The following is a 21,949-nucleotide window of genomic DNA, read 5'->3' as shown; positions in this document are numbered from 1 at the left end:
AGTTTAATGTCAGCTGTGGTTTGTTAGTCATTAGGGATTTGTTGCTAATCTCCTCTGCACCTGAGAAGAAGACCATCTGTCTACGAGTGTCAGTTAGCTGAGGAGCAGACTATAGCTATTAATGCCACTGTGATGGTCATTTTAACTCAAATATCTGGCTCAGACAGCAAAAAATGAATAAAAAAAACACAAGCCGAGCCATTTGAGTCCTCGTAAAGTAAGACAGGTGTCATGCACTGTATAAAAAGACGACACAAAAGTATGTTTCAGGATGCGTGTAAGCACATTATTCTCACCCTTACTTTAAACCATTAAAAGGTCACTTGGGTCTTGAGGATTAACACTTCTTCTGCACAGGATTTCATTGGGTTACTGAAGATGCAAGTTTCTATAATCATGTTGAAGAAGAGTATTTACAGATTAACTCCTTAAAATGATATCATTTACATATTCCACTTCATAGTTGCAGCCAACAGTGAATTCACAACAGTTTATACCAGATTAAGGAGATTTGTGTTTTTTTTTCCAGTGAAAACCTCCACTTAAATCAACATAATAAAACTTGGCCTTTTCCTGAGCTGTGACTTTTATTATTTAAAATTTATGACATAATTTCACCTCTTAATATTACAATATTGATATTTTGCCACCTCCTCATGGTGCAGATCTTTTTCTAGTCTGTCTATTAGAGATCTCAAATATAAATATATATGCCTACTTATCATTTTTAAACTGTAACTGCACCTAAATTTAATGGCTTTTTCCTCCACCCCAGTTCTAACTCTAGCTTTGTAGCTTTTAGATGATATTGAGCTGATATGTATGCATGTATACAGCATGTATGTATGCATATAAAAAAGGTCTTTGAAGCTCAAGGTAAATGTTTAACCTATTTTTTGTACAATGAAAGTAAAGGCTTTCCATCTCTATTTTTTTGCTTCACTTAGATGAAGGGAAAATATGTTTAATTTTCAGTTTTTCCTTACAGGAGTTTTTATTATCTTGGAGACTTAAATTCTCAACTTTGTGAGCTTTCCAGATCTATGTATACTTTATTAGGAGCAAAAACTAATTTTACTATCTCTGAGCTCTCATTGCTTTGGTTGGCTACTGCCTAAAGCTGAAATGCTTCTGAGGGAGGCCCCTTTGCTGGTTAAATACATATCATGATTTCAGCTTTTCATTTATTAAAAATAATGCATAAGTGGCAAAAGGATTGTTACAGGCCATGTTTTGGCTGCATGTAATAAATGCATTATCTTGGACATTTTATCATATCTTAAGACACAAAGCTGGGCCAGCCAATCTTTCTGAAAAGGACAGGTCTTTTTATTACAGCTGGCTCTGGCTCTGAGTCACATACAGCCTCTGATGCTCGGCCAGGGGCAGGAGGACGGGTGGTTCAGAGGAGGATACAGCCGGGCTGTGATCCATGTTTTTTTTAAACAAAAAAAGGAGCTATCAATACTTGTCTTCAAACTGATTTACCATTGGCTAGCACGTTTTCATTTCACCAGCAAGCATGTGCTGATCGTGGAGAGTAGCCAATGAGTCACAGTTTCAAAAGCACACAGATCAGAATAGAAGGAACTCCTCTGGTCCAGAGCCAGTGAGAGACGAAGAACTGCTCATTATCTGTCTTTGATTAGCTCTGACCTTTCTACCTTTTTTCTATGGCTGAATATGGATGGGAAAAGAACACAAACAGAAGAACAAGCCAAAACAAAGGACACTAGGTCTATTTGTATAATGTTAGACCTGTTACATGATGTAGGATAAAAGCTAATCACTCCACATATAGTTGCACTCTGAGCCCTGAAAAACTACAAACTCAACGTGTGTGTCGGGCAGAAGGGATGTGTTTTGTCCTGATGTTTCAGATATCATGCAGCACAAGAAGCTTTTAATACGTCTTATAGCGGTCCATTGCTGTTTCTGTGCCTGCACCCCAGAGACTGTAGCTAGCTGTAGCTCAAGAACTGATTTTAAAGTCATTTTAGGAGCTTACCCATTTGTAACATGTACAGTGATTGGTGGGGGTGTAACAACAGCTCAATACACTGATTCGATGATGTATGAGCCAACAGCATCAGTTCAAATTGAAAATACTGATCAAACATTGATATAATAATCAGTTGTTGGACATGTTTTACAAAAGACATGAAGAATCTTTGCTCTAACAACCAAAATCCCTTCTTATAATTTGACAAGGAAAATGCAGATATCCAAGGGTGTGGTGTGTAGCTATGATATAGTCAGACTGTATTATCTTGGTTGTTTAAGTAGTAAAAGTATTTGGTTTGAGACTCTAAATAGAAGTAAGGTTTTCCCTACACTGTAAACAATTTAAAGCTCATTACCCTGAATGTGATATACTCTATTTTTGTTCACAGAACAAATTGTTTTTCATTTAAATGTCTGAATGAACTCGGGAAAAAGATAGATTGCTTTACTTTAGCTGCTTTTTGTGGTTTGTTAAGAACAAAGTAATTATGTGAGATCATCTCATTCAATCATTGACTCCTGAATTATTTAATTGTTATCTGTTGATTCAAACTAGTCATTCACACCCTTGGTAACTGGTCCAGATCACTTGAATGAGCGGTGACTAATTAAAAAGTAAACTCATAACAACACTCATAACAAGATGCTATTCATATGGAATCAACAGTGAAATTTGCAATAAATTGCAGCCCCTCAACTGGAGACATCAGGCTGGTTAAATAAAGCTGGTTGACCCAGAATGACGTCAACCAAATACAATGACTTAAATCCACAATTAATCACAGTATTAAAAGCCACAATTAATTAATCGTAAAGATTCCTCAACTCCCTCATCCCTACTGCCACGTTCCAGAAAGGTCTATGTCCGAAACATATAGGTAGAGCAGCGAAAAGCGCACATGGAACAAAAACAAGGTTATACAACATCCTGGTGTTACCGCTTGTGTTGCTTTGTTTTTGTTCTGTGCAAGTTGCAAGAGGTGCGTTGGAGAGGGAAAGTATGGCAGAGGAAGAGTTATTACCTCCAAACAAACAGTGTAAATCATTCTTGTCACATTTCTTTGGTTATAGAAAAAGATGACCAAGGTGTCATTGTGGAGGACTCAGCAGCCTGTAAAACAGCCATAAAAAATTTGCAGTGAAAGGAGGAAATACACTGAATATGTTTCACCATGGTCCTGTGATGGACTGGTAACCGGTCCATGGTGTACCCTGCCTCGTGCCTAGTAGATGCTTGGCTGGGATAGGTGCCAGCCCTCCACAACCCTGCACTGGAATAAGCGGGTATGGAAAATAAATGGATGGATGTTTTACCACCTGCACGATATTCACCAACCTTGCATCCTAAAGGAACAATAAATCTTTAGTAGCTGGGTTAAATGAGGTTAATTTTTAACTAGCGTAATGAAATGAAATGTTATTGTGCCATTTTGTGCCTTTTTGTCGCCAGTGTGCACTATGAAGAATTCATTTTTTACAGAGCAGAGGGGATTTAGTTGGAATAAGACTTCTTAGTTACTTTACTTTCTTGTTATATTATTTTATTATGTTGACATTAAAAGATAAAAATAAATAAAACTTAAAGGCCTATATGTGATTTTACACATTTAAAGAGTATAGTAAAATTAATTAATGTAAAAACATCATGATTATCGTGATTATTTCCTTGACAATAATTGTACCAAGAAAATCTAAAAGTGACATCCTTAATACTGAAATTTACACATCTAAACAAATCTCCCTTTAGTATGACTCCAGACTGATTCAAATAAACTTCATGGTTGTAGAGATGTCCTCCTTTTATTATTAGTATGCAATGTTTGAACAGAGGCCTAAAAAATAGACACAGAGGATTATGAGAAGGTCAGAGATCCTATTAGGTACAATGCTGGTGTTAGTCTTACCGATGGCAGTCTCTGGCATGGCAAACAACGTCTTTTCAGTGGCCACTCGAAACCGTCCATGAACTGATAGACCTACACCCTGCAGGTGGAGGAAAACAAGAGGGTAAGGACGAAGGACAAAATTCAGAAGTGGAAACAGCGCTGCAGACATTAATAACTGTCACATCCACAGGGAGCTGGAGATGGAAAATAAACAGGCTGGAACAAAAGTAAACCGGACTGACCCAAATTTCCAAGATTTTTGCCATTAGAGTTCAACACTGTACAGAGCTTTCCGCTCGCTGAACTTAAATCACTCAAAAAATTATTTTAGTTTCATCTGTATTTACTCGATCTTATTTATCTTACTGGTTCTACCTCGGCACATACACTCCTGCTTTTTCAGGTTACCTGAATTTTTTGGTTTTCTTCCTTTTATATCTCCAAAAAGTGCTATAAAAATACTATTTAATTAATATTTTAGAATGATGTATGTTTGATTAATGTACGGAGGGGGCCAGGTGAAGGACAATGAGCAGTGCTAGCCAGAGGACATTTTCAACACAGTATGAACCCTGTGATTATACAGTTGCCTTGGAAACAACTTCTCCTTGCAAATATTCAGTAACATCTTCACATATTCAGGGAATTATCGTAATAATGTCATGAGATCTAATAATAAAATGTGAAGAGATTAGTTGTGTTATTATTTGGTGATATTCACACAAAACTGAAATAAATACATCAGACCACAATCATGTAGGCAGACTGGGCAACCTGACATGTAGTTCTGCCACAAATAATCAGGCCAAAAGCAAATTTCTAATGATCAGTCTAGAGAACAGAAAAGACAAATGAACTTGAAACCAAAATGTGCACAAAAAACCACCTACAGCACAGAAAGTGCATAACTCAGAAGGCTGGCAACTACATTTGGCCTGGGGCCAAATTTTTCAGACCAGCTAAATGGTGGTCTAAAATGATAACTTATACACACACACACACACACACACACATATACATACATATATATATATATATATTAGGGATGCACGATATATCGGCATTAATATCGGTATCGGCCGATGTTAGTCATTTTTTAACATATCGGTATCGGTCCGATAAGCAAAACTGGGCCGATATTAACAGCCGATATTTATTTTTGTATAATTGCTGATTGTGTTCGTGTGTCGGAAGGTTTGGCCATGCAGCCATGTTTGGACATGTGACAGCGATGCAGCACTACATTCGTGGGATGTAACTGAAGCAAGAAGCAATTTCAGCTGTGTGGTAATTTTTTCACGGTGTAAAAAGAAGGTACTCAAAAAGCAGTATGCAATATCTGCAAAGTCGAAGTAATGCGAGGAGGATGCCGTGTTAACTCATATAGCACCACAAATTTGATATGTCATCTGAAAAACTGCCATCCAGAACTTCACAAACAATGGTGGGAAGCTAACACCCCTAATGTTTGCCTTATTTTCACTTTGCACAGAATTTGATAATCTTAAAACTTTTAAAACAAAATACATATATTGACATCGGTAAATATCGGTTATCAGCCATAACAACAATATTAATATCGGATATCGGTATCGGCCAAAGTTTTCATATCGGTGCATCCCTAACATAAAAATATAAATATATATATATATATACATCATCATGTCTCTGCACAATGGGACATAACTTTTGCAATCTTTTTTTTTTTTTTTTGTTATCAGTGTAATCTGGGGGGGGGGGGGCAGATTTTATTGGTGGTGGGCCACTTTTGGCCCACAAGCCGCCAGTTGCTGACCACTGCACTGGAGCCTCACTTACTTCTCTTCTAAGCAGAGACTTTGATGTCATCTTTTAAAGTGGTTTGACTGTTCTCCATCTTCTTGAAGGGGCATTTAGAAAAAAATTAACAATTTAACACTCCTTTGGCTTGGTTTGCTCTCATGCTACTTTACTCAAGTGGACCAACCATCTGAGCAACATCATGCAGTTACAACATCTGCTCGCTCTGGGGCGATAATCCCCAAAACAACCACTGACCAACAAGAAAGAAGAAGAAAATCCAGTTTAATGATTGGCCAGGACAAAAAAAGGCTCATTCACTGCATGTAACAATGACAGTTTATTCCGTCTTGGGGTTTCTGTTTTCACTTTGGTGTAAAAACAATTGTCACCAGAACCTGTTCAGTATGACAAAATGCAATATATTAGATATTAGAAAATATTAAATATTACAGTGTTGCTATGTGCTGGTCTAATGGTAGCAAGTCCGAGTAGCTCACATGCTGTTTTATTGTATTTGTAGTTTACAAAACCTTTTTCAAACTTCTTTTGTTAAAACTACTGATTGTTTTTTGTGTATTTTCGTGTGCTTTTTTCGTGTTTTCTTTACCCCTTCTGAGCGATGTGTACTGCCTCTGATAGAGCAGTTTGCACTTGGGAGAAACTGTTGGAACTGTTGAGGACAGGACACTGTCTAAAAACATCATTCCAGCTGAACAGAGGAAGTCGTACCATGGATGCAGTCGGGGTTAAAATAAAGGCTAAGATGAACAATAAGAGGTGGTGGTACTTTTCTGCCCCCTCCTCTTATGGTAATGTCAACTCTCTTCCAAACAAATGTGATGAACTGGAGGTGGAGCTGTACAGGGAGTGCAGTTTGATTTGTCTATGGGAGTCCTGGCTGAATGACAACACACTGGACTCATGCATTGTTGAAGGTCTTTTATTGATATATTCGGCTTCACAGCTGTACGAGCAGACAGAACTACGAAAAGGTGTTGGGGGGTCTTATAAGGTGGGGATGTTAGCTTATTTATAATCAGAGATGGGTTAACCACCGGAACATGACTGTTAAGGAGAGAGTATGATGTCCGGACATGGAACTGCTTTCAGTTGGTTTCCGAACACACTACATGCCACAGGAGATTCTAAACATAGCCGTTATTGTTGCTTACATTTCCCTGAGAGCCACACCTACCGTGGCATGTGATGTCATGCATGACGTGTTTGCCAGGATATAGAACCAACAACCGGATGCTTTCACCGTGATCACAGGGGATTTCAATCACGTCTCTCTGTCCTCCTGCCTGACCTGCTTTGTACAGTATGTGGACTGTCGCATGACACATGAAGATGTGACTCTAGATCTGTTCTATGCCAACCTGAAGCAGGTGTACAGGGCTGTACCTCTCCCACCACTGGGCAGATCTGATCACAACATAGTCTATCTCCAACCTTCATACAAACTTCGTATACAGAAGCTTCCTGTTACCACCAGATCTTTCAGGAATTGGTCACTAGAGGCAAGGGGTGCACTGAGAGACTGCTTTGATTGCACAGACTGGGATGTACTACTGGGAAGGCAGGAAATGGACATAGCCAGGAGAGATCACAGCCTACATCAGTTTAGCAGGAACACTGATTCTAGTTAAGACTGTACAGTGCTATACTAACAATAAACTGTGGATCACCATTGACATCAAGGACCTCCTGAACCAGAAGAAGATGGCATTCCAGGAAGGAAGAAAAGCAGAGAGCTTAAAACAAGAGCTTAAAAAGACACTGGGCATGCCAAGGTGGAGTACAAGAGGGAAGTAGAAAAACAGCTGGAAAACAAAGACATCAAGGAGGTGTGGACAGGAATGAAGACCATCACTGGCTACAAATTGAAGAACTATCAGTCTGTGGAAGGTGATGCAGACAGAGCCAACTCCTTCAACCAGTACTACATGTACATGTACACACAGGTTTGACTGTGGAGCCAACACCTCTACTGCTGCTCCCTCCACCTCCATGTCTGCAGCTGCTTACTCCACCACCACCTCCACCTCTGTGGCTGTTCCTCCAACCTTTGCGGCTGCTCCTATTATAGTGCACAAGAAAAGGGAAGCCTTGCTCCCAGAAAATGTGACCAAGCTGGTCTGTCTCAGTGACATGGCCAAAGAAGAAGAAATAAGTCCTCTGTAGCCAAATGTGCTTTGCCACGGGGAGGCTTATGCACTCCTCTTGATAATCTGACTCATTTATTTATTTACTTACTGTTATTTATTTAACTTGAATTATGGAATCTTTCTAACCTTGCTGGACAGGACTGGAGGGGACAGAAAAAGGAGGAAGACAGCAAAAAGAAGCAAAAAGGAAAGCAAAAAGAAGAAAGAGGAGACAAAAACACAACAGGTAGAAAGCAACAACCCTTCAATCCAAACTATCACCAGACAACCTTCTGTCATTTTTAAACGTCATTGTTGACCCTGTGGCCTAACATCCTGTTACACTGGGCACAACACTGCCCTCCTGCTTACTCACAAATAGCAAGTTTCCTAAATTGTTTTTATTGCAAGAAATATTATCCACCATTCACTCTGATCATTAAATGTGTATCAAATCATTTTTATAATGTTATCCACCTTTCACTCTGAATCAAGTATGTAAGTAAGGTAATCAAGACAGAAAGACAGGCGACGACCTATTTCAGAATCAGAATCAGAATCAGAAATACTTTATTAATCCCTTTGGAAATTCCTCAGGGAAATTTGTGTTTCCAGTACAACCCGTCTAAGACTAGACAGTAACAACATATAACACAAACAGGATCAGGCCTACTGAGGCAGCAGCCGTTTCTACAGCGCTCCTTTGTCTTAGATATAGGAGAAAGATAACATTAGGGGAATAAGATGTGGCTGGAGAGAATAAAAAAAAGGCATCTCCACACACATCTCCAATCATCCGAATTGTGGGTCAATTTCCATCCAGCCGAGCCGACAACTTCTCCAAGTTGGTGTCCACATTACGTACAAGCACAGAAATCGGAACCAGTTTGCAATCCAGAGCTGGAATAGCCTGCAGTTTACGATTTTGCTCCTGCAACGCCAAAGTCTGATTGTTCATATTTAAAATTAAATGCAACATTGCCGTTGATCGTGACATTTCATAAAGATACTGACATGTCCATAGTGGCGTTTGAAGGATGGAGATTTAATGTTTGTGGACCCTGACCGCTGCTGGTTGGGACGTTGCGGGACGACAAAATGTTGCTCCGTTCTCGTCTCTCCTGGACTGACGGAGCCCAATAAGCCTGCAAACTGCTTTCACAGCAATGAGCCATCACAGACATGATCTGGCGTGTCTGCAGCCTGGTGTCTGAGTTTCTGTTGCCACAGTTACAACTACCGTTTAGTCAGCACAATAATTTACAACAATAAGGCTATTTGACTGGAACTTCTTTCATAGGTGTCCATTATAGTTTTTTAATGGACACCCTCCAGCCAATCAGAATCAAGTATTCACCCATATCCATGGTATAAAGCTAATTATATTCAACCTCCTCTTTATGTCTAAAATTCTTGAGAAAATAGTTTTATCTCAACTATGTGCCCATTTTAGCAGAAATAATCTGTCTGGATTCAGAGCTCATCATAGCACTGAGACAGCACTGGTGAAAGTTACCAATGATCTTCTCATGGCCTCAGATAAAGAACTCCTGTCTGTACTTATCTTGTTAGATCTCAGTGCTGCATTCGACACCACTGATCACAACATTCATGCTACAAATGCTTAAACATGTTAATCTGATTAAAGGAACTGCATTGGGCTGGTTTAAGTCATATTTATATGATGCATTTTTAGTTTGTTAATGTAAATGGAGTCTGCTATGCGGATGATACTCAGATTTATTTATCCATGAAGCCTGATGAAACCAATCAGTTTGTTTAGATTACAAAGATTTCTTAAAGACATAAAGATCTGGACAACTTTGAATTTTTCCTTCTTAATTCAAACAAGTCTGAGGTTGTTGCCTTTGGACCTGAAAAACCCAGGATGTAATTAATCTGGATGGCATTAATTTGACTTCCAGTATTACAGTGAGGAACCTTGGAGTTATTTTTGACCAGGATTTGGTTTGCATTTCAAACAGGTATTTAGAACCGCTTTCTTCCACCTAAGTAATATTGCAAGAATTAGGTACATCCTATCGCAGAGTGATACAGAAAAACTAGTCCATGCTGTCATTAATTCAAGACTAGATTACTGCAGCTCCTTAATAATGGGCTGTCCCACGTATGCCCTGAAAAGTCTCCAGCTGATCCAAAATGCTGAAGTGAGGGTTCTGATTAGAAACAGCGAGAGAGATCATGTTTATCCAGTTTTAGCTTCTCTTTAGATGGGATGGGGCTGCATTAGTGCCTATGGCGTGGGCAGCTTCCACATCTGTGAAGCTCCATCAATTTTGAAAAGTACATGGAGGTTTTAGAGCTACATCTGCTCCCATCCAGACAACGTCTCTTTCAGGGAAGACCTTGCAGATTTCAGCAAGACGATGCTGAACCACATCCTGCATCCATCACAGCAGCATCGCAGGAGAAGAGTCCGGCTGCTGAACTGGCCTGCCTGCAGTCCAGATCTTTCACCAGTACACAACATCTGGAGCATCATGGAAGCAGAAATCCATCAATCAGAATAGGACATTTCAGTCCTAAAACTCCAGCAACTGGTCTCCTCACTTCCCAGATGTTTACAGACAGATGTTAAATGAAGAGGGGATGCTACACGATGCTAAACATCACCCTGGAACTACTTTTTACAACAACTGCAACTACTTGTGTCACTGCCATTAGATTCAAAATGAGCTCATATTTTCCTTAAAAAGACAAAATGTTTGTGTTCTACTGGGAATAAAGTATGAGTTGATGAGATTTGTAAATCATTTTATTTTTATTTCTATTTTATTTTATTTAAATTTCAAACAATCAGCTCTTTTGAAATTGGGGTTGTAACCCCCCCCCCACCCAAAAACAAAACAAACAAACAAAAAAAAACAATAAAAGGATCAGTAAATAAAACTTGTACACACACAGTATGGAGGACCAAAATGAAAATATAAAATTTGCTCAATAAACAAATTAATGTGCCAATACAAATGTGTTACTGCCATCAGATTTAAAATGAGCTCATATTTTCCATGGAAAGATAAAATGTCTAATCTGATGTGTTGTTTATCTTCTGCTGTAAATTAAAAAATGGGCTGATGATCTTTTTTTTGTTTTTTTTATCTTGGTCAGGATTTTTTGAAAATGAGGGGGAGGGACTTGCAGTCGGCTGCAGTTTCCCTGCTGCTCTCTCCTGCTCTGAAATGTATTTCAGTAACACTTAATCTATCTAATGAACAGCCGACTGAGGTGCTAAAAAAGTATAAAAATGTATACATTACATTTGGCGTTTAAAAAAGACATGGGCACCGCCGTGTACACAACCACACCCTACCACGGATTAAATTTCCTGTTAAATATGAAACAACTGGGTCAACTGTTTATTGCACATAATGACAGGTAACAGGCTTTACTCTGCTCTGCCACCGCTGTGCCTCCACCCTTGAGCAAGCCTCAGTAGACCCAGACAGTGTTCATTTTTCAAAATTAAGTTATTAGCTGAGCAGCGTCCTCTTTTCTGGGGACAATTTCACACTTTTATGTGTCTGTAAATGTGCCAAAATAAAGACTTTATGTTCATATGGATCCATTCATTCAGTATAATTTACATTTGTGACACCTGAACAAAAATCATAATTCTGATGGCATGGCAGCTTTTATTCTGCCGTGGTGGTGCGCCACGATCATTTACATGTATCAGAAACCCTGTTGGTTTTATACGTGGTTGTTTTATGTTGTCTTTTAACTAGTGGAGCTTTGAACACTTTTCTTTTGGGTTCACTGTCTTTGTTGCATTTGTTTTCCAGTTTGTATGCATGTATGTCATCTTGCTGCAAAACAAATTGACCTACAAGTTTAAATGAAGTAATCTGTAATCTGAGAGGCTGTGTAATTTCACATTAGCCGAGTTTCACCATAAAAGTAGTGGAATACTCTTAAGCCTGGTCCCGTTCCACCCAGCACCATATATGAACATGTCTCCATCCTGCTGTAAACATCAGCAATTTACCATGGTGAGGACAAGCGGGTTTATGGCTCTCACAAACATTACAGGCAGCTGAATTTACAACGTGCACAGGATAGTTTACACGGACGTAGAGCATGGAGGTGTTGGAGAAGCCATGGTTGAGACACTGTTATTTAAAAAAAAAAAAGCCCAATAATAACAGGTGGAGCCAACGTTGTTTATAACTGTTACCACATTTGAATCACATGGTAGTTCTTTTAAACACTAGATTTATTTTGCATTATTAGAAATCAGTAGGTAATAATGAGCGAGAGGCAAGAGCTTAAGTGGAACGAAAAACCAAGTAACAGATAACAGTCATACAATCACATCCAGAGAAAATTATCTGTTTGAAAACACTAATTTTTGTGACTTTCTACATTATTTTCCTTTAAAACAAGCATTGTTGAGGCTGAAAACTGTCAAGCAAAGATCAAAATCTGTTTTTTTTTGTACCAACTGCTGTCAATTCATCAGGTGACATAAACATTATCAAACAAGTATGCAAGTAAGAAAGTGCTGTACATAAAATGTTGCAATAAAACAGCATAATTATTTTATCAAATAAATAATAACCATCAACAAAGGGTTTTTCTGAACGAAATAGTTCCAACTGCTTTTTAAAAGAGTCCATCAAGTCGACCACATGGAGGGACAGGGGTAACAGGAGTTCTCCGGGAGGCAGAGACAGCCGTCACACAGCGATACATCCATCAAAAGCAGAGCAGCGATTTCGCCACCCCGGTTACAAACAGACCAACCACACTGTTCTGAACATGAGGAGGCAGCTGCCTGACTAACAAACTGACAGAGACACCATGTCTGCTCAAATACAACACACAATGACATTAAAGCCTTTTTCATTTTTTATTTAAGGCTTTTTTTAGACTTTTATTCTAGGGATCTGAAGCATTCAGAGTAATGGATGAGGTGTGTGATAAGATCCTTCTGATAACACACTGTGCGTGTGTGTCTTTGACCTGACGATGACATGCCTTCAGTCCCTGGTGATTTGTTATCACTAATGCAAGAGTCGCTCTATGTGAGAGTTCTGCCGTGAGCTTTGAGCAGATCTGGGAACAGGGACTCTAGAGCCTCTTGGACTTTTCCATATATAGAACAGGCCTGTTTCTATCCGGTCTGAGCATTACACAGCCATCACCCTGAGGATGGTTTGCGTCAACATTAGTGTCCTCTGTACTGACAAGACAGAAGAAGAAGAGTTCAAGTGTTTTATTTCCAGTCAGAGGTTTGCTGAAAGAAAAGCTAAACACATATAAGAGATCTTTAGTGAGAAAAAGCATACAAATAATTCAACCAACCTCACAGATTTGGATCTTTTCTGCAGGGAAAATAAATATAATTAACTTCTAAAAAAACAGACCCTGAGTCATGCATTAGGTCCAAACACACAACAGCAAATTTCTTTATATTGCTTTTGTTTTTCTAACAGATTACAGTTTCTGCCACTCTGGGATTTAGGATATCATCATTGTGGCTAATATGTCTAAACATGGGAAAATAAAGACAACAACTTCTTTTAGCTCCAGATTTTTCCAACAGCTCTTCATTATCAGAAAGCAGGTTTACTGGTGGTTTATAGAGTTTCTAAAAGTAGAATGGGAGGCAGACCCTTTAATTATAACAACCCTTGTTTATTTTCTTAATTGGTTTATAAGAACACAGTTATGAATTTGACTAATATGGAATATATGATGGAATTGTTTTAATAAGATAAAAGGACCACAATGAATTAAATAGGAACTGAATACTTCTCATTTAGCAGCTTCTAGGATTTATCTCTGTCTGAAATGGTAAATAATCAACACATTTTTAAAAGTCAAACCTATAAGCGATTAAAACTTTAAGAGTACAGAACCATTGATTCCTGTCTGTTAAGTCAGAAGTTTAACCCCCTAACAGGCCATTTGTTAACAGTGTTCAGTAAAACTGTTTTGATGCCTCAAAATGACAAAGCTGCCGAATCCCCACTGCTTTTGTTAGTCTTATTTTAAAATGACCTTTCTCCCCCAAAACCATGAAGCCTTAAAACATGAAACTCCATGACATGTCCCCAAAGCTCCATCACGAATGTATCCTGAAAACCTAAAACTTTGCACCCTCAAAAAACTATTTCAAACTAATTAGAAACTGCTGGGTGAGTTGTTGAGAAACTAATGAAGGATGATGTCAGAAACTTCAGAATAGAAAATGTAAAAAAAAAATTCTTGTAATATATCTTGTAATATCTTATGAAAGTGTTTGAGAACTGAAAAATGAAACACAGGCTTGGGCCCATCCTTAAACCCACTGTTCACCTTTGCTCCTTCAATGGTTGTTTAGACAGAGATATGCAGATGGTCAACTTTAACTCCCCACTGCCTCTGTGCTTCTTAAAAACAACCCAGCAGTGTTACGAAGACATATTAGTTCTGCCTTGGACAGTTTGAGAAGAGCCCTCCAACAGTGAGTGCTATCTGGGAGCCATATCTCTGAGGAAGCAAACATTTTGAATGCCCTTATCAGCCTGTCTGTTAGTGGTTGTAGGCTGATAGACGGACACTTTTGGGTCAAAATGTTAGAGGCAGTTTCTGTGTTTATGGACAGAAAGCAGAAATAAACACTTTTTATTCAGCCTACACTTAAGTCCAGATAAATACCGATACAGCTGTTTGCTCTTTACCAGAGATTCCAATAATTCTGGTCCTGACTGCATCATTATGATGAAAAGAAATTTGATCTTTAGTTAAACCTGGTTGAGATAACAGAGAAGAACAGCAGCAGACACAGAGACAGTTTCTACACTTTAACTGAAAATAGTTGTGATCTGATCCATCATCTCTCATGTCTGGAATGTTTACTATTGGGAGATAGGGATCATTTTTACCACTGCAGCTTCTAACTCATCAGATAATGCCCAGAATCAATGGCAAAAAAAAAAGTTCAAATTTTTAACGCAGTTAAATTAACACCGTTAATGCGTTATTTTTGACAGCCCTAATATATATATATATATATATATATATATATATATATATATATATATATATATGTATATATACATATACATATATATATATATATATATATATATATATATATATATATATATATATGAACCCTTAACTTTGTGAACCACTGCAGTTATTTTAGATAAAAAATCTTCACAATCTGTTGATCTTTTACTATCATGGTTTTACTATTTTCAGTGTTTTTTTTCTTTCTTGACCCTAAAAATAAAAGAAAAACATTTATCTTATCCCCTGTCCCAGTGGTTAAACCAGCTTTATCAATTTTCAGTATTTTCGCCGCAAAACTGGGACCTACACTTAAAACAAATTGTGCTATAATTTCTTCAAATTCTGTAACTTCATTATTTTCTTTCAGAAAGTAATTTGGAAGAGACGGTTTAATCAGTTTACTACGTTTTTCTGATCAGAGGTTGTACACATTACAGAAAGGTGTGAAGAGAAGGGGACAAACAGAAAAAGAAATACTGATAAAAACAATAACATTATATATACACACAATATATTATTATTGCTAGTTATTATTATAAATATTAATATTATTGTGATCATTACTATCATTATTAGTAGTAATAGTACAACATGGTAAAATTTTTACTTTATGTTCATAATTATTTTTATAATTTCATGACATAACGCTATTAATTTCTTCTGCTATAGATTATTAAATCACATTTCAGAATCATTTTCGATGTAAAAAAAACAACATTTTACGGTTTTATAATTTCCCTCGGGCTTTAATAGCAATTTTTTTCTATTTAACTTTATTTTGATGAAAGTGAGACTAATCAGAAATAATAAATAAAGGCAGAAAGCCAAACTTAGAGTTAATGTTTTTTTATTCATAAACATATTTTCATAGATGTGTTTTCTGCATCATTCTCGCTGCCCACATTCGGATAATCAGGTGTGTATTTTCTGCATTTTTCTTAAAGTCCAGACATGCATACACAGAGAGAAGATAATCTGGAAAAAAACTAAGCCGATTTATATGAGACATGAAGTCCTCCAGAGCAAGTTTAACTGTTAAGCTTAAGTTACCATAGCGACCTAACCAGGATAAAGACATTGCAGTATTTGGCTTTACGTTCAGCATACCTCACTAACCCATTAATCTCACTACATGGAGCTCCACTAGGTTTTATACTATGGCAATATTTATAAAAAATGGACTGTACAACCAAAGTAACAATAAAATCAGAAAGGAGTGTAAAAGAAACAAGAGCATAAAACATACAAATACGTGGTCACATGTAACCACGATTCTGATTCTGAGCACATGATGTTGGAAAAAAAAGAGATATATCAGGTGCACCTGAGCACAGAGCTGATGGATGCTTACTGACGAGCAAAGACACTTCTGGGATTATAATGTACATCTGTGCCACAGCAAAAAACACACACAACATTGTTCTGGTGTCCCAGAGGGAATTACTCATTGGCATGATGCATTACCTCCCTCCAAACCTAAACCACCCCACCCAAACATTAAGCTAATTAATCCTAAAATCCTTAATCCTAAAAGCAAATCCTAACAATGTAATAGTGTCTACCTCAAAGTCCCCACAGGCAATAATAAACCCCAGGCTGTCCACTCACACAAACACGTAGAGTAATGAGCCTGAAAACACTGAGGACACCTCTGGAGTAATTTAACCATGAAGGTCATGGTGACTTGAATCATCACAGCTTCAGCTGGTTCACGAAACAAAAAGGAAATACTTCCACAATGAAGGCTGTTAGTTGTGATGTTGTCAATGCTTCGAACTGGACTCAAACCTTTATCCATGTGGTTTTAATTATCTTTTTCTAAACCTAACCGGGTCATTATGCTGCTGAAAAACAGTAGACGTTCAAATAAAGAAAGTCTAATAACAACAGCAGCAGATACAAACCCAAGTCTACTGGGTGAAAGTCCTTATTGGACTTATGCCACCATGACAGCCTCCACAATATGCAGGACTTCGCTGTACTTTGGACGAACTGCACTTTTACTCATTTTAATGGGAGTGTGTTGGTTAAACAATCATAAACCTGTACAGCTTTGTTATTACAGTAAGTCCTAATAAACACCCATGCCTGCAATTTTACCATGTCTGCTGTGGTCAAAGGTATCAATTCAAATTCCAACCTATCTGACACCTGGAGGGAAAAGCCAGCAGCAGCAACCCTGCTTTGTCATTTCATATTTCATCCAATCAGAGGCCACCTTGCCGCTGGCAACAGGTAACAAATACATGTCCCTTCACTGACACCTACTGGCGGGACTTATTATCACATTGCATACAAGAAAATTGCTTTGTTGCCAGATAATTTACAAACTATAAAACATTTTTCTAAAACCTAAAATATTTTAAGTAAAAAAAAAAACCATACTCACCCCTCCCATTGTTATGCCATCAATAATAGCAATATACGGCTTCCTGTATGTACCTTGAAACAAGAAAAAGGGGATCAATAAGAAAGAAAACTTTCAATCTAAATTTCAACATAAAAGTTTACAACAAGAATCAAAACCCGTCAATTAATAAAGTATAAAACTGAAAGCTCTAGAAGAATCCCAGTTCTAAAAGAAAAGCTTAAATTTCACCTAAAATGTAAAGAAAAACTGAACACAATGACCTTCAAATCCCCAAAACAACATTTTATTGACAATAGAACACAGAAAACCTACCAAATGTTGGAAGCCAGATATTTTACCATTTCATGAAAGAAATCAGCTCATCTTGAATTTTATAATAGTACAACATCTAATAATAAATTAGGATGAGGGCATGTTTACTTCTTCGTAGTATCCTCCCCCCCTTTTTTAACAAAAAACATTTGGGAATTCATGAGATCACTTGATGGATTTTTGGAAAAAGAATGTTGTTCCATTCTTGTATCTTGTAAGACTCAAGGTTTTACATGGCTGTAATAAATATAGTTTAGCGTTGTTTTGTTTAAATATTAATGCTCTCCCCATACAGATGTTGGGAGTATATGTTACTATAAAACTTATACCTTTCAGTGTTCATTGTGCCTTTCCAGATGTGCACATTTCCAATTTAATAAGCGATCGTGCGACCCCATACGATTAGAGATGCAATCTTTTGAAGTGAGAGCTGAAAACGAGTATGTAGTCCAGAGGATGAAACGTCCATGGTTTCCAAAAAGAATTTCACATTTTGATTCATCTGACCACAGAAGATTTTTCTGCTTTGCATCAGAACATTTTAAATGAGTTTTGGTCCAGAGAACATGTCATTATTTCTGAATCGTAGGCATAAATGGCTTCTTCTTAGCACAACGGAGCTTTAACCTTATTTTGTGGATTGCTTTGTGAAATGTTCCAACAGTGATTTCCAGCTGATGTCTTCCAGATTCTCTTCATCTTCTGATTAAAGCATGTATAGATAATGAAATATTCAAAGTCTCTGCAGTTTTACCTTTAGGAATATTCTCCTAAAATTCCTCAAATGTAGATGTCATTTTTTTTTTAATTTATATTTTTACATAGTACTTAACTTCTACCCACCTTTACTTCTGAGAGACTCTGCCTCTTTAAGGTGCTTTAATATCAATCATGTAGCTAACATGTTATCAAACTCCAGCCTTTTGTTGCCCCCATTCAAATTTTCTGAGACACATTGCTGCCATCAAATTAAGATGAACCAATACTTTTCATAAAAATGTAAAGCATCTTACTTTCATCAATGACATATTTTTGATCTACTAATCATAGCGTTATGTTTGTATGAACATTCTACACACCATCTAAACTTTTGCAAACTTGGAGTTGTACCAATAAAAACATAAATCCTACCTATGGCGTTGTTCAGGAAGTATTCCTCACGAAAAAAGTCCTGTGCAAGAGAGTCCCCGACCTTTCCTGCTTCTGTGACCGCTGAGAAGAAAATCAGGTGTCATAAGAGAGATTAATCTAAATTTACAGACTCAGTGATTAAAGCTACAAGATAGCTGCTTACCTCTGATGTCTCCACCAGCACAAAAGGCCTTTCCACCTGTTCCTTTAATAATCACAATGTGTGTTTCGCTGTCCTTTTCCCATTTCTAGAAACACACAGAAAAAAAGGAAATAGTAAAAGTTCCAAAATACACAGAAAATCCCTGACTATTCAAAACAATAATATTCTTGAAGCAACCAGCAGTAATTAACAACATGCCTAAAATGAGTTAAGCAGAAAATTTGTCTCATTGTGAAGAACATCAAAATCAGGAAAAATTCCAAGCCAGCGTTAAGTTTGTCCCAGCAGCTTCACACATACAGCACCTTGAGCTGAGGGTAGATTTGTCGGATCATAGTGAGGTTGAGGGCATTGAGGACTTTGGGTCTGTTCATGGTGATCACACCGGCCCTGCCCACTTTCTCCAGGAGAACCTCGGGTTCCACATGACTCGACATCTGTAGCAGAATGGAAATCTTTCTCACCACAGAACATTCAATTCAACCAACTTTTCTTGCAGCGTAAATGAAAATCATTGATTATATCTGTTGGTTATTTATGATGGAATGACACACAAACTTTAAAGATGTTAAAAAAACATTATTTAAATAAATATAGTCTAAAATAAGACTGAAAATAAATAACCATTTAAACTTTTATATAGTTGGTCTTATATCAGGTACAAAATCATCTTTCCAGAGGTATTAGGATTCACCCAACAGATCCATGTGTAAATGGAAAACTAGTTTATAACCTTTGTTAAGATGATCACGATGTGGATTTATTTGATATGCCAGACTAGAACAGATATCTTAAGCAGATCTCTTATTGAAGGATACTACCGACACTCTTTAAATCACTGATTTAAATTGTCAGTTTCAGATGAAAACTAACCTTTAAAAACGAATCCCTTCACCTTCCATGAAGGGTCATACTTACCTTGGCTACCAGAGGGAGACTGATTAGATTAACTGAAACAGCATGTGCAACAAATGCCAGCATTTAGCACCACATTATAACTAATGTGCACATAAATCACTTCGACTTCTTGTAAGCCATTATGGCTGCACTTTTTGTTCCCTGCAGTTTCCTGTGATTTGTTTTCATGTGTCTTTGGATCCATTAGCTGTAGGGCCATTTTGCCTTACAGTCAGTGTATCATAGCGCTGGGCTGAGCTGGAGTGACCAAAGCAGTCACAGATGCGAGCACAAGAAGAGGTGTAGGGTGTAGGAGCAGATGTCTCCACAACTTCTATTACTGTGAAAGCAAGCTTTCTAAAAAAGAAAAAACGTATAAACAAAAAATAAAATAAAATAAAGTATAAACAAGCCATTCTAATGAATAAGGACTAGTTTGGGGAGTTTAATTGTTGCCTGCATACAGATATTAAGCTAATTTGAGCTACAAACCACAAGTTTTATTAGTGATGAGGATGGGCTCATTCAGCTTACTTGTTTCTATTGAAATTTTAACTTAGACTGATCTAATTCAACTCACTCAACAACAGTAGATTTAAATGAATAAAACAAATGAACCATATCAAAGACAATATCACCACAGAACCATATCATGAAAAAAAATCTTAAATAAGAAACAAAGGAAGATAAAAGATAAAAATGTCTTCATGGTGGGCTTTTAAATTCTGCTACACTGTCCAAAAGTTATCTGAAAAAAAGCAAAACTCTGGTATCAGTGAAGAATAAATAAGAAAATGTGTTCTCACCATGTGACCCTGGATTCGATGAAGTCTGCAAACGGATTTGAGTCTGGGAAAAACAAAGTGGAGTCAAACTCTAAGTTCATTTAAGCATCTGAAAAACTTTCATAACTCACAATCTGTTAAACGATTATTTTTATTAGTGCAAATTCTGATAGACTAACACATTTGGCCAGTGACCACAAACAAAACCCCAAATACACCTCATTCTTGTGCCTCAGGTTGACTTAATTAGTTAGCATGGTTAGCTAACTTATTCCCCAGCGCACCCACTTCTGTCACAGCACGAGCACAACGTTCATTTAATATGTATTTAAATAATGGCATTCCGTTTAGTTGCGGTGATTCAATGATCCTGGCATTACTAACTGGTGGATACCTAACGGTACTAAGCTAAACTTATAAGTAAATTCGTCAAGGCAACGCTAACTTATATTAAATGTTAGAAAATGAAAAAAACATATCTCCGGTAAAACGGTCAACCTGCTGCTATTATGTCAAGCACAACCTAAACTTGAACTTTTCTGTTATACTACTGTCAGCATTCCGAGGAGGAAAACAAGCCATACCTGGATACAGATGTCAAAACCGTTAAGGACATTATTATTATTTACTTGTAGTTAAATGACTTTCGCAGCCTGCCTTTCCTCGCTACTCTATTTACACTTTACTTCCTGGAGGAGGTGATGGCAGAGCGGTGATTGGTGCTCGTCGATGACGTTAAAGTGGGCGTAATCACCATCGAAGAAGAATCGTTTTCTCTGGAGCTACTCTGCCACCTACTGAGCAGTAGGCAGAATGCACTGACATCAGAAATAAATTTGATATATTTCACATGAAAGTCTTTCTTTTTTCAACAGTTATTTTACTGAATGGTTTAAATGGATTTTCCTCTGAATTAGAATGGCTAGATTCTAGAGTGACCTTGTGCAAAAGGCTGCATAGCTGTTACAGAATGATTTATTGTTCTATCAAAAATGGCAGGGTGTGGGGCCATTATTTTACCAAGGCGTAGATAATAAAATGTGTCAGTCAGACTCACCGGAGGCAAATAAAGAGTCCACCATCAACAAACAAGTAGATGAAGAAATAAGGCAGATTTATAATACATTGGATTTTATGCTTTATATTTTCAAATTCATTTTGTGCAAAAATACCCTTTAATGTTTTTGGTTTTTTTCCCACAAATTCAGTCATGAAAGCAATAATGTCTGAACCACAGTTAAGACACTGTTCCATGTCAGAAAGTTACAAAAGTTCAAAACATTGTTAACTATATAGTTAAAAGGATATTATACATGTTTTTTTCCACATGATGAAATATAACATAGAAAAGCTAAATCCCTGATTTTACATGAAACACTTACGTATAATGATAAATCTACAGTTAAATTATCAGATGCATCAGGAAGAGGAAGGTTTCCAGTCCAGTC

General features: G+C 37.4%; 1 protein-coding gene across 1 annotated transcript in view; it reads right to left on the bottom strand.

Moving 5' to 3' along the window:
* The window catches only part of hibch (3-hydroxyisobutyryl-CoA hydrolase), a 36,458-nt gene extending 15,267 nt beyond the window's left edge, over positions 1 to 21,191 (bottom strand). The window contains exons 1-7 of the mRNA XM_042001425.1: positions 21,086 to 21,191; positions 20,523 to 20,565; positions 19,125 to 19,256; positions 18,820 to 18,904; positions 18,657 to 18,737; positions 17,232 to 17,284; positions 3,909 to 3,987 (exon numbers count right to left, since the gene is read on the bottom strand). Of these exons, the coding sequence (XP_041857359.1) occupies positions 3,909 to 3,987; positions 17,232 to 17,284; positions 18,657 to 18,737; positions 18,820 to 18,904; positions 19,125 to 19,256; positions 20,523 to 20,565; positions 21,086 to 21,117 (505 nt within the window). The 5' untranslated portion in view covers positions 21,118 to 21,191. The remainder of the gene's footprint in view (positions 1 to 3,908; positions 3,988 to 17,231; positions 17,285 to 18,656; positions 18,738 to 18,819; positions 18,905 to 19,124; positions 19,257 to 20,522; positions 20,566 to 21,085) is intronic.
* Between the last annotated feature and the right edge of the window lie 758 nt (positions 21,192 to 21,949).

The sequence above is a fragment of the Melanotaenia boesemani genome, chromosome 12, assembly GCF_017639745.1.
Source record: "Melanotaenia boesemani isolate fMelBoe1 chromosome 12, fMelBoe1.pri, whole genome shotgun sequence".
Lineage (NCBI taxonomy): Eukaryota > Metazoa > Chordata > Actinopteri > Atheriniformes > Melanotaeniidae > Melanotaenia > Melanotaenia boesemani.
This window is presented reverse-complemented; position numbering and strand designations above follow the sequence as displayed.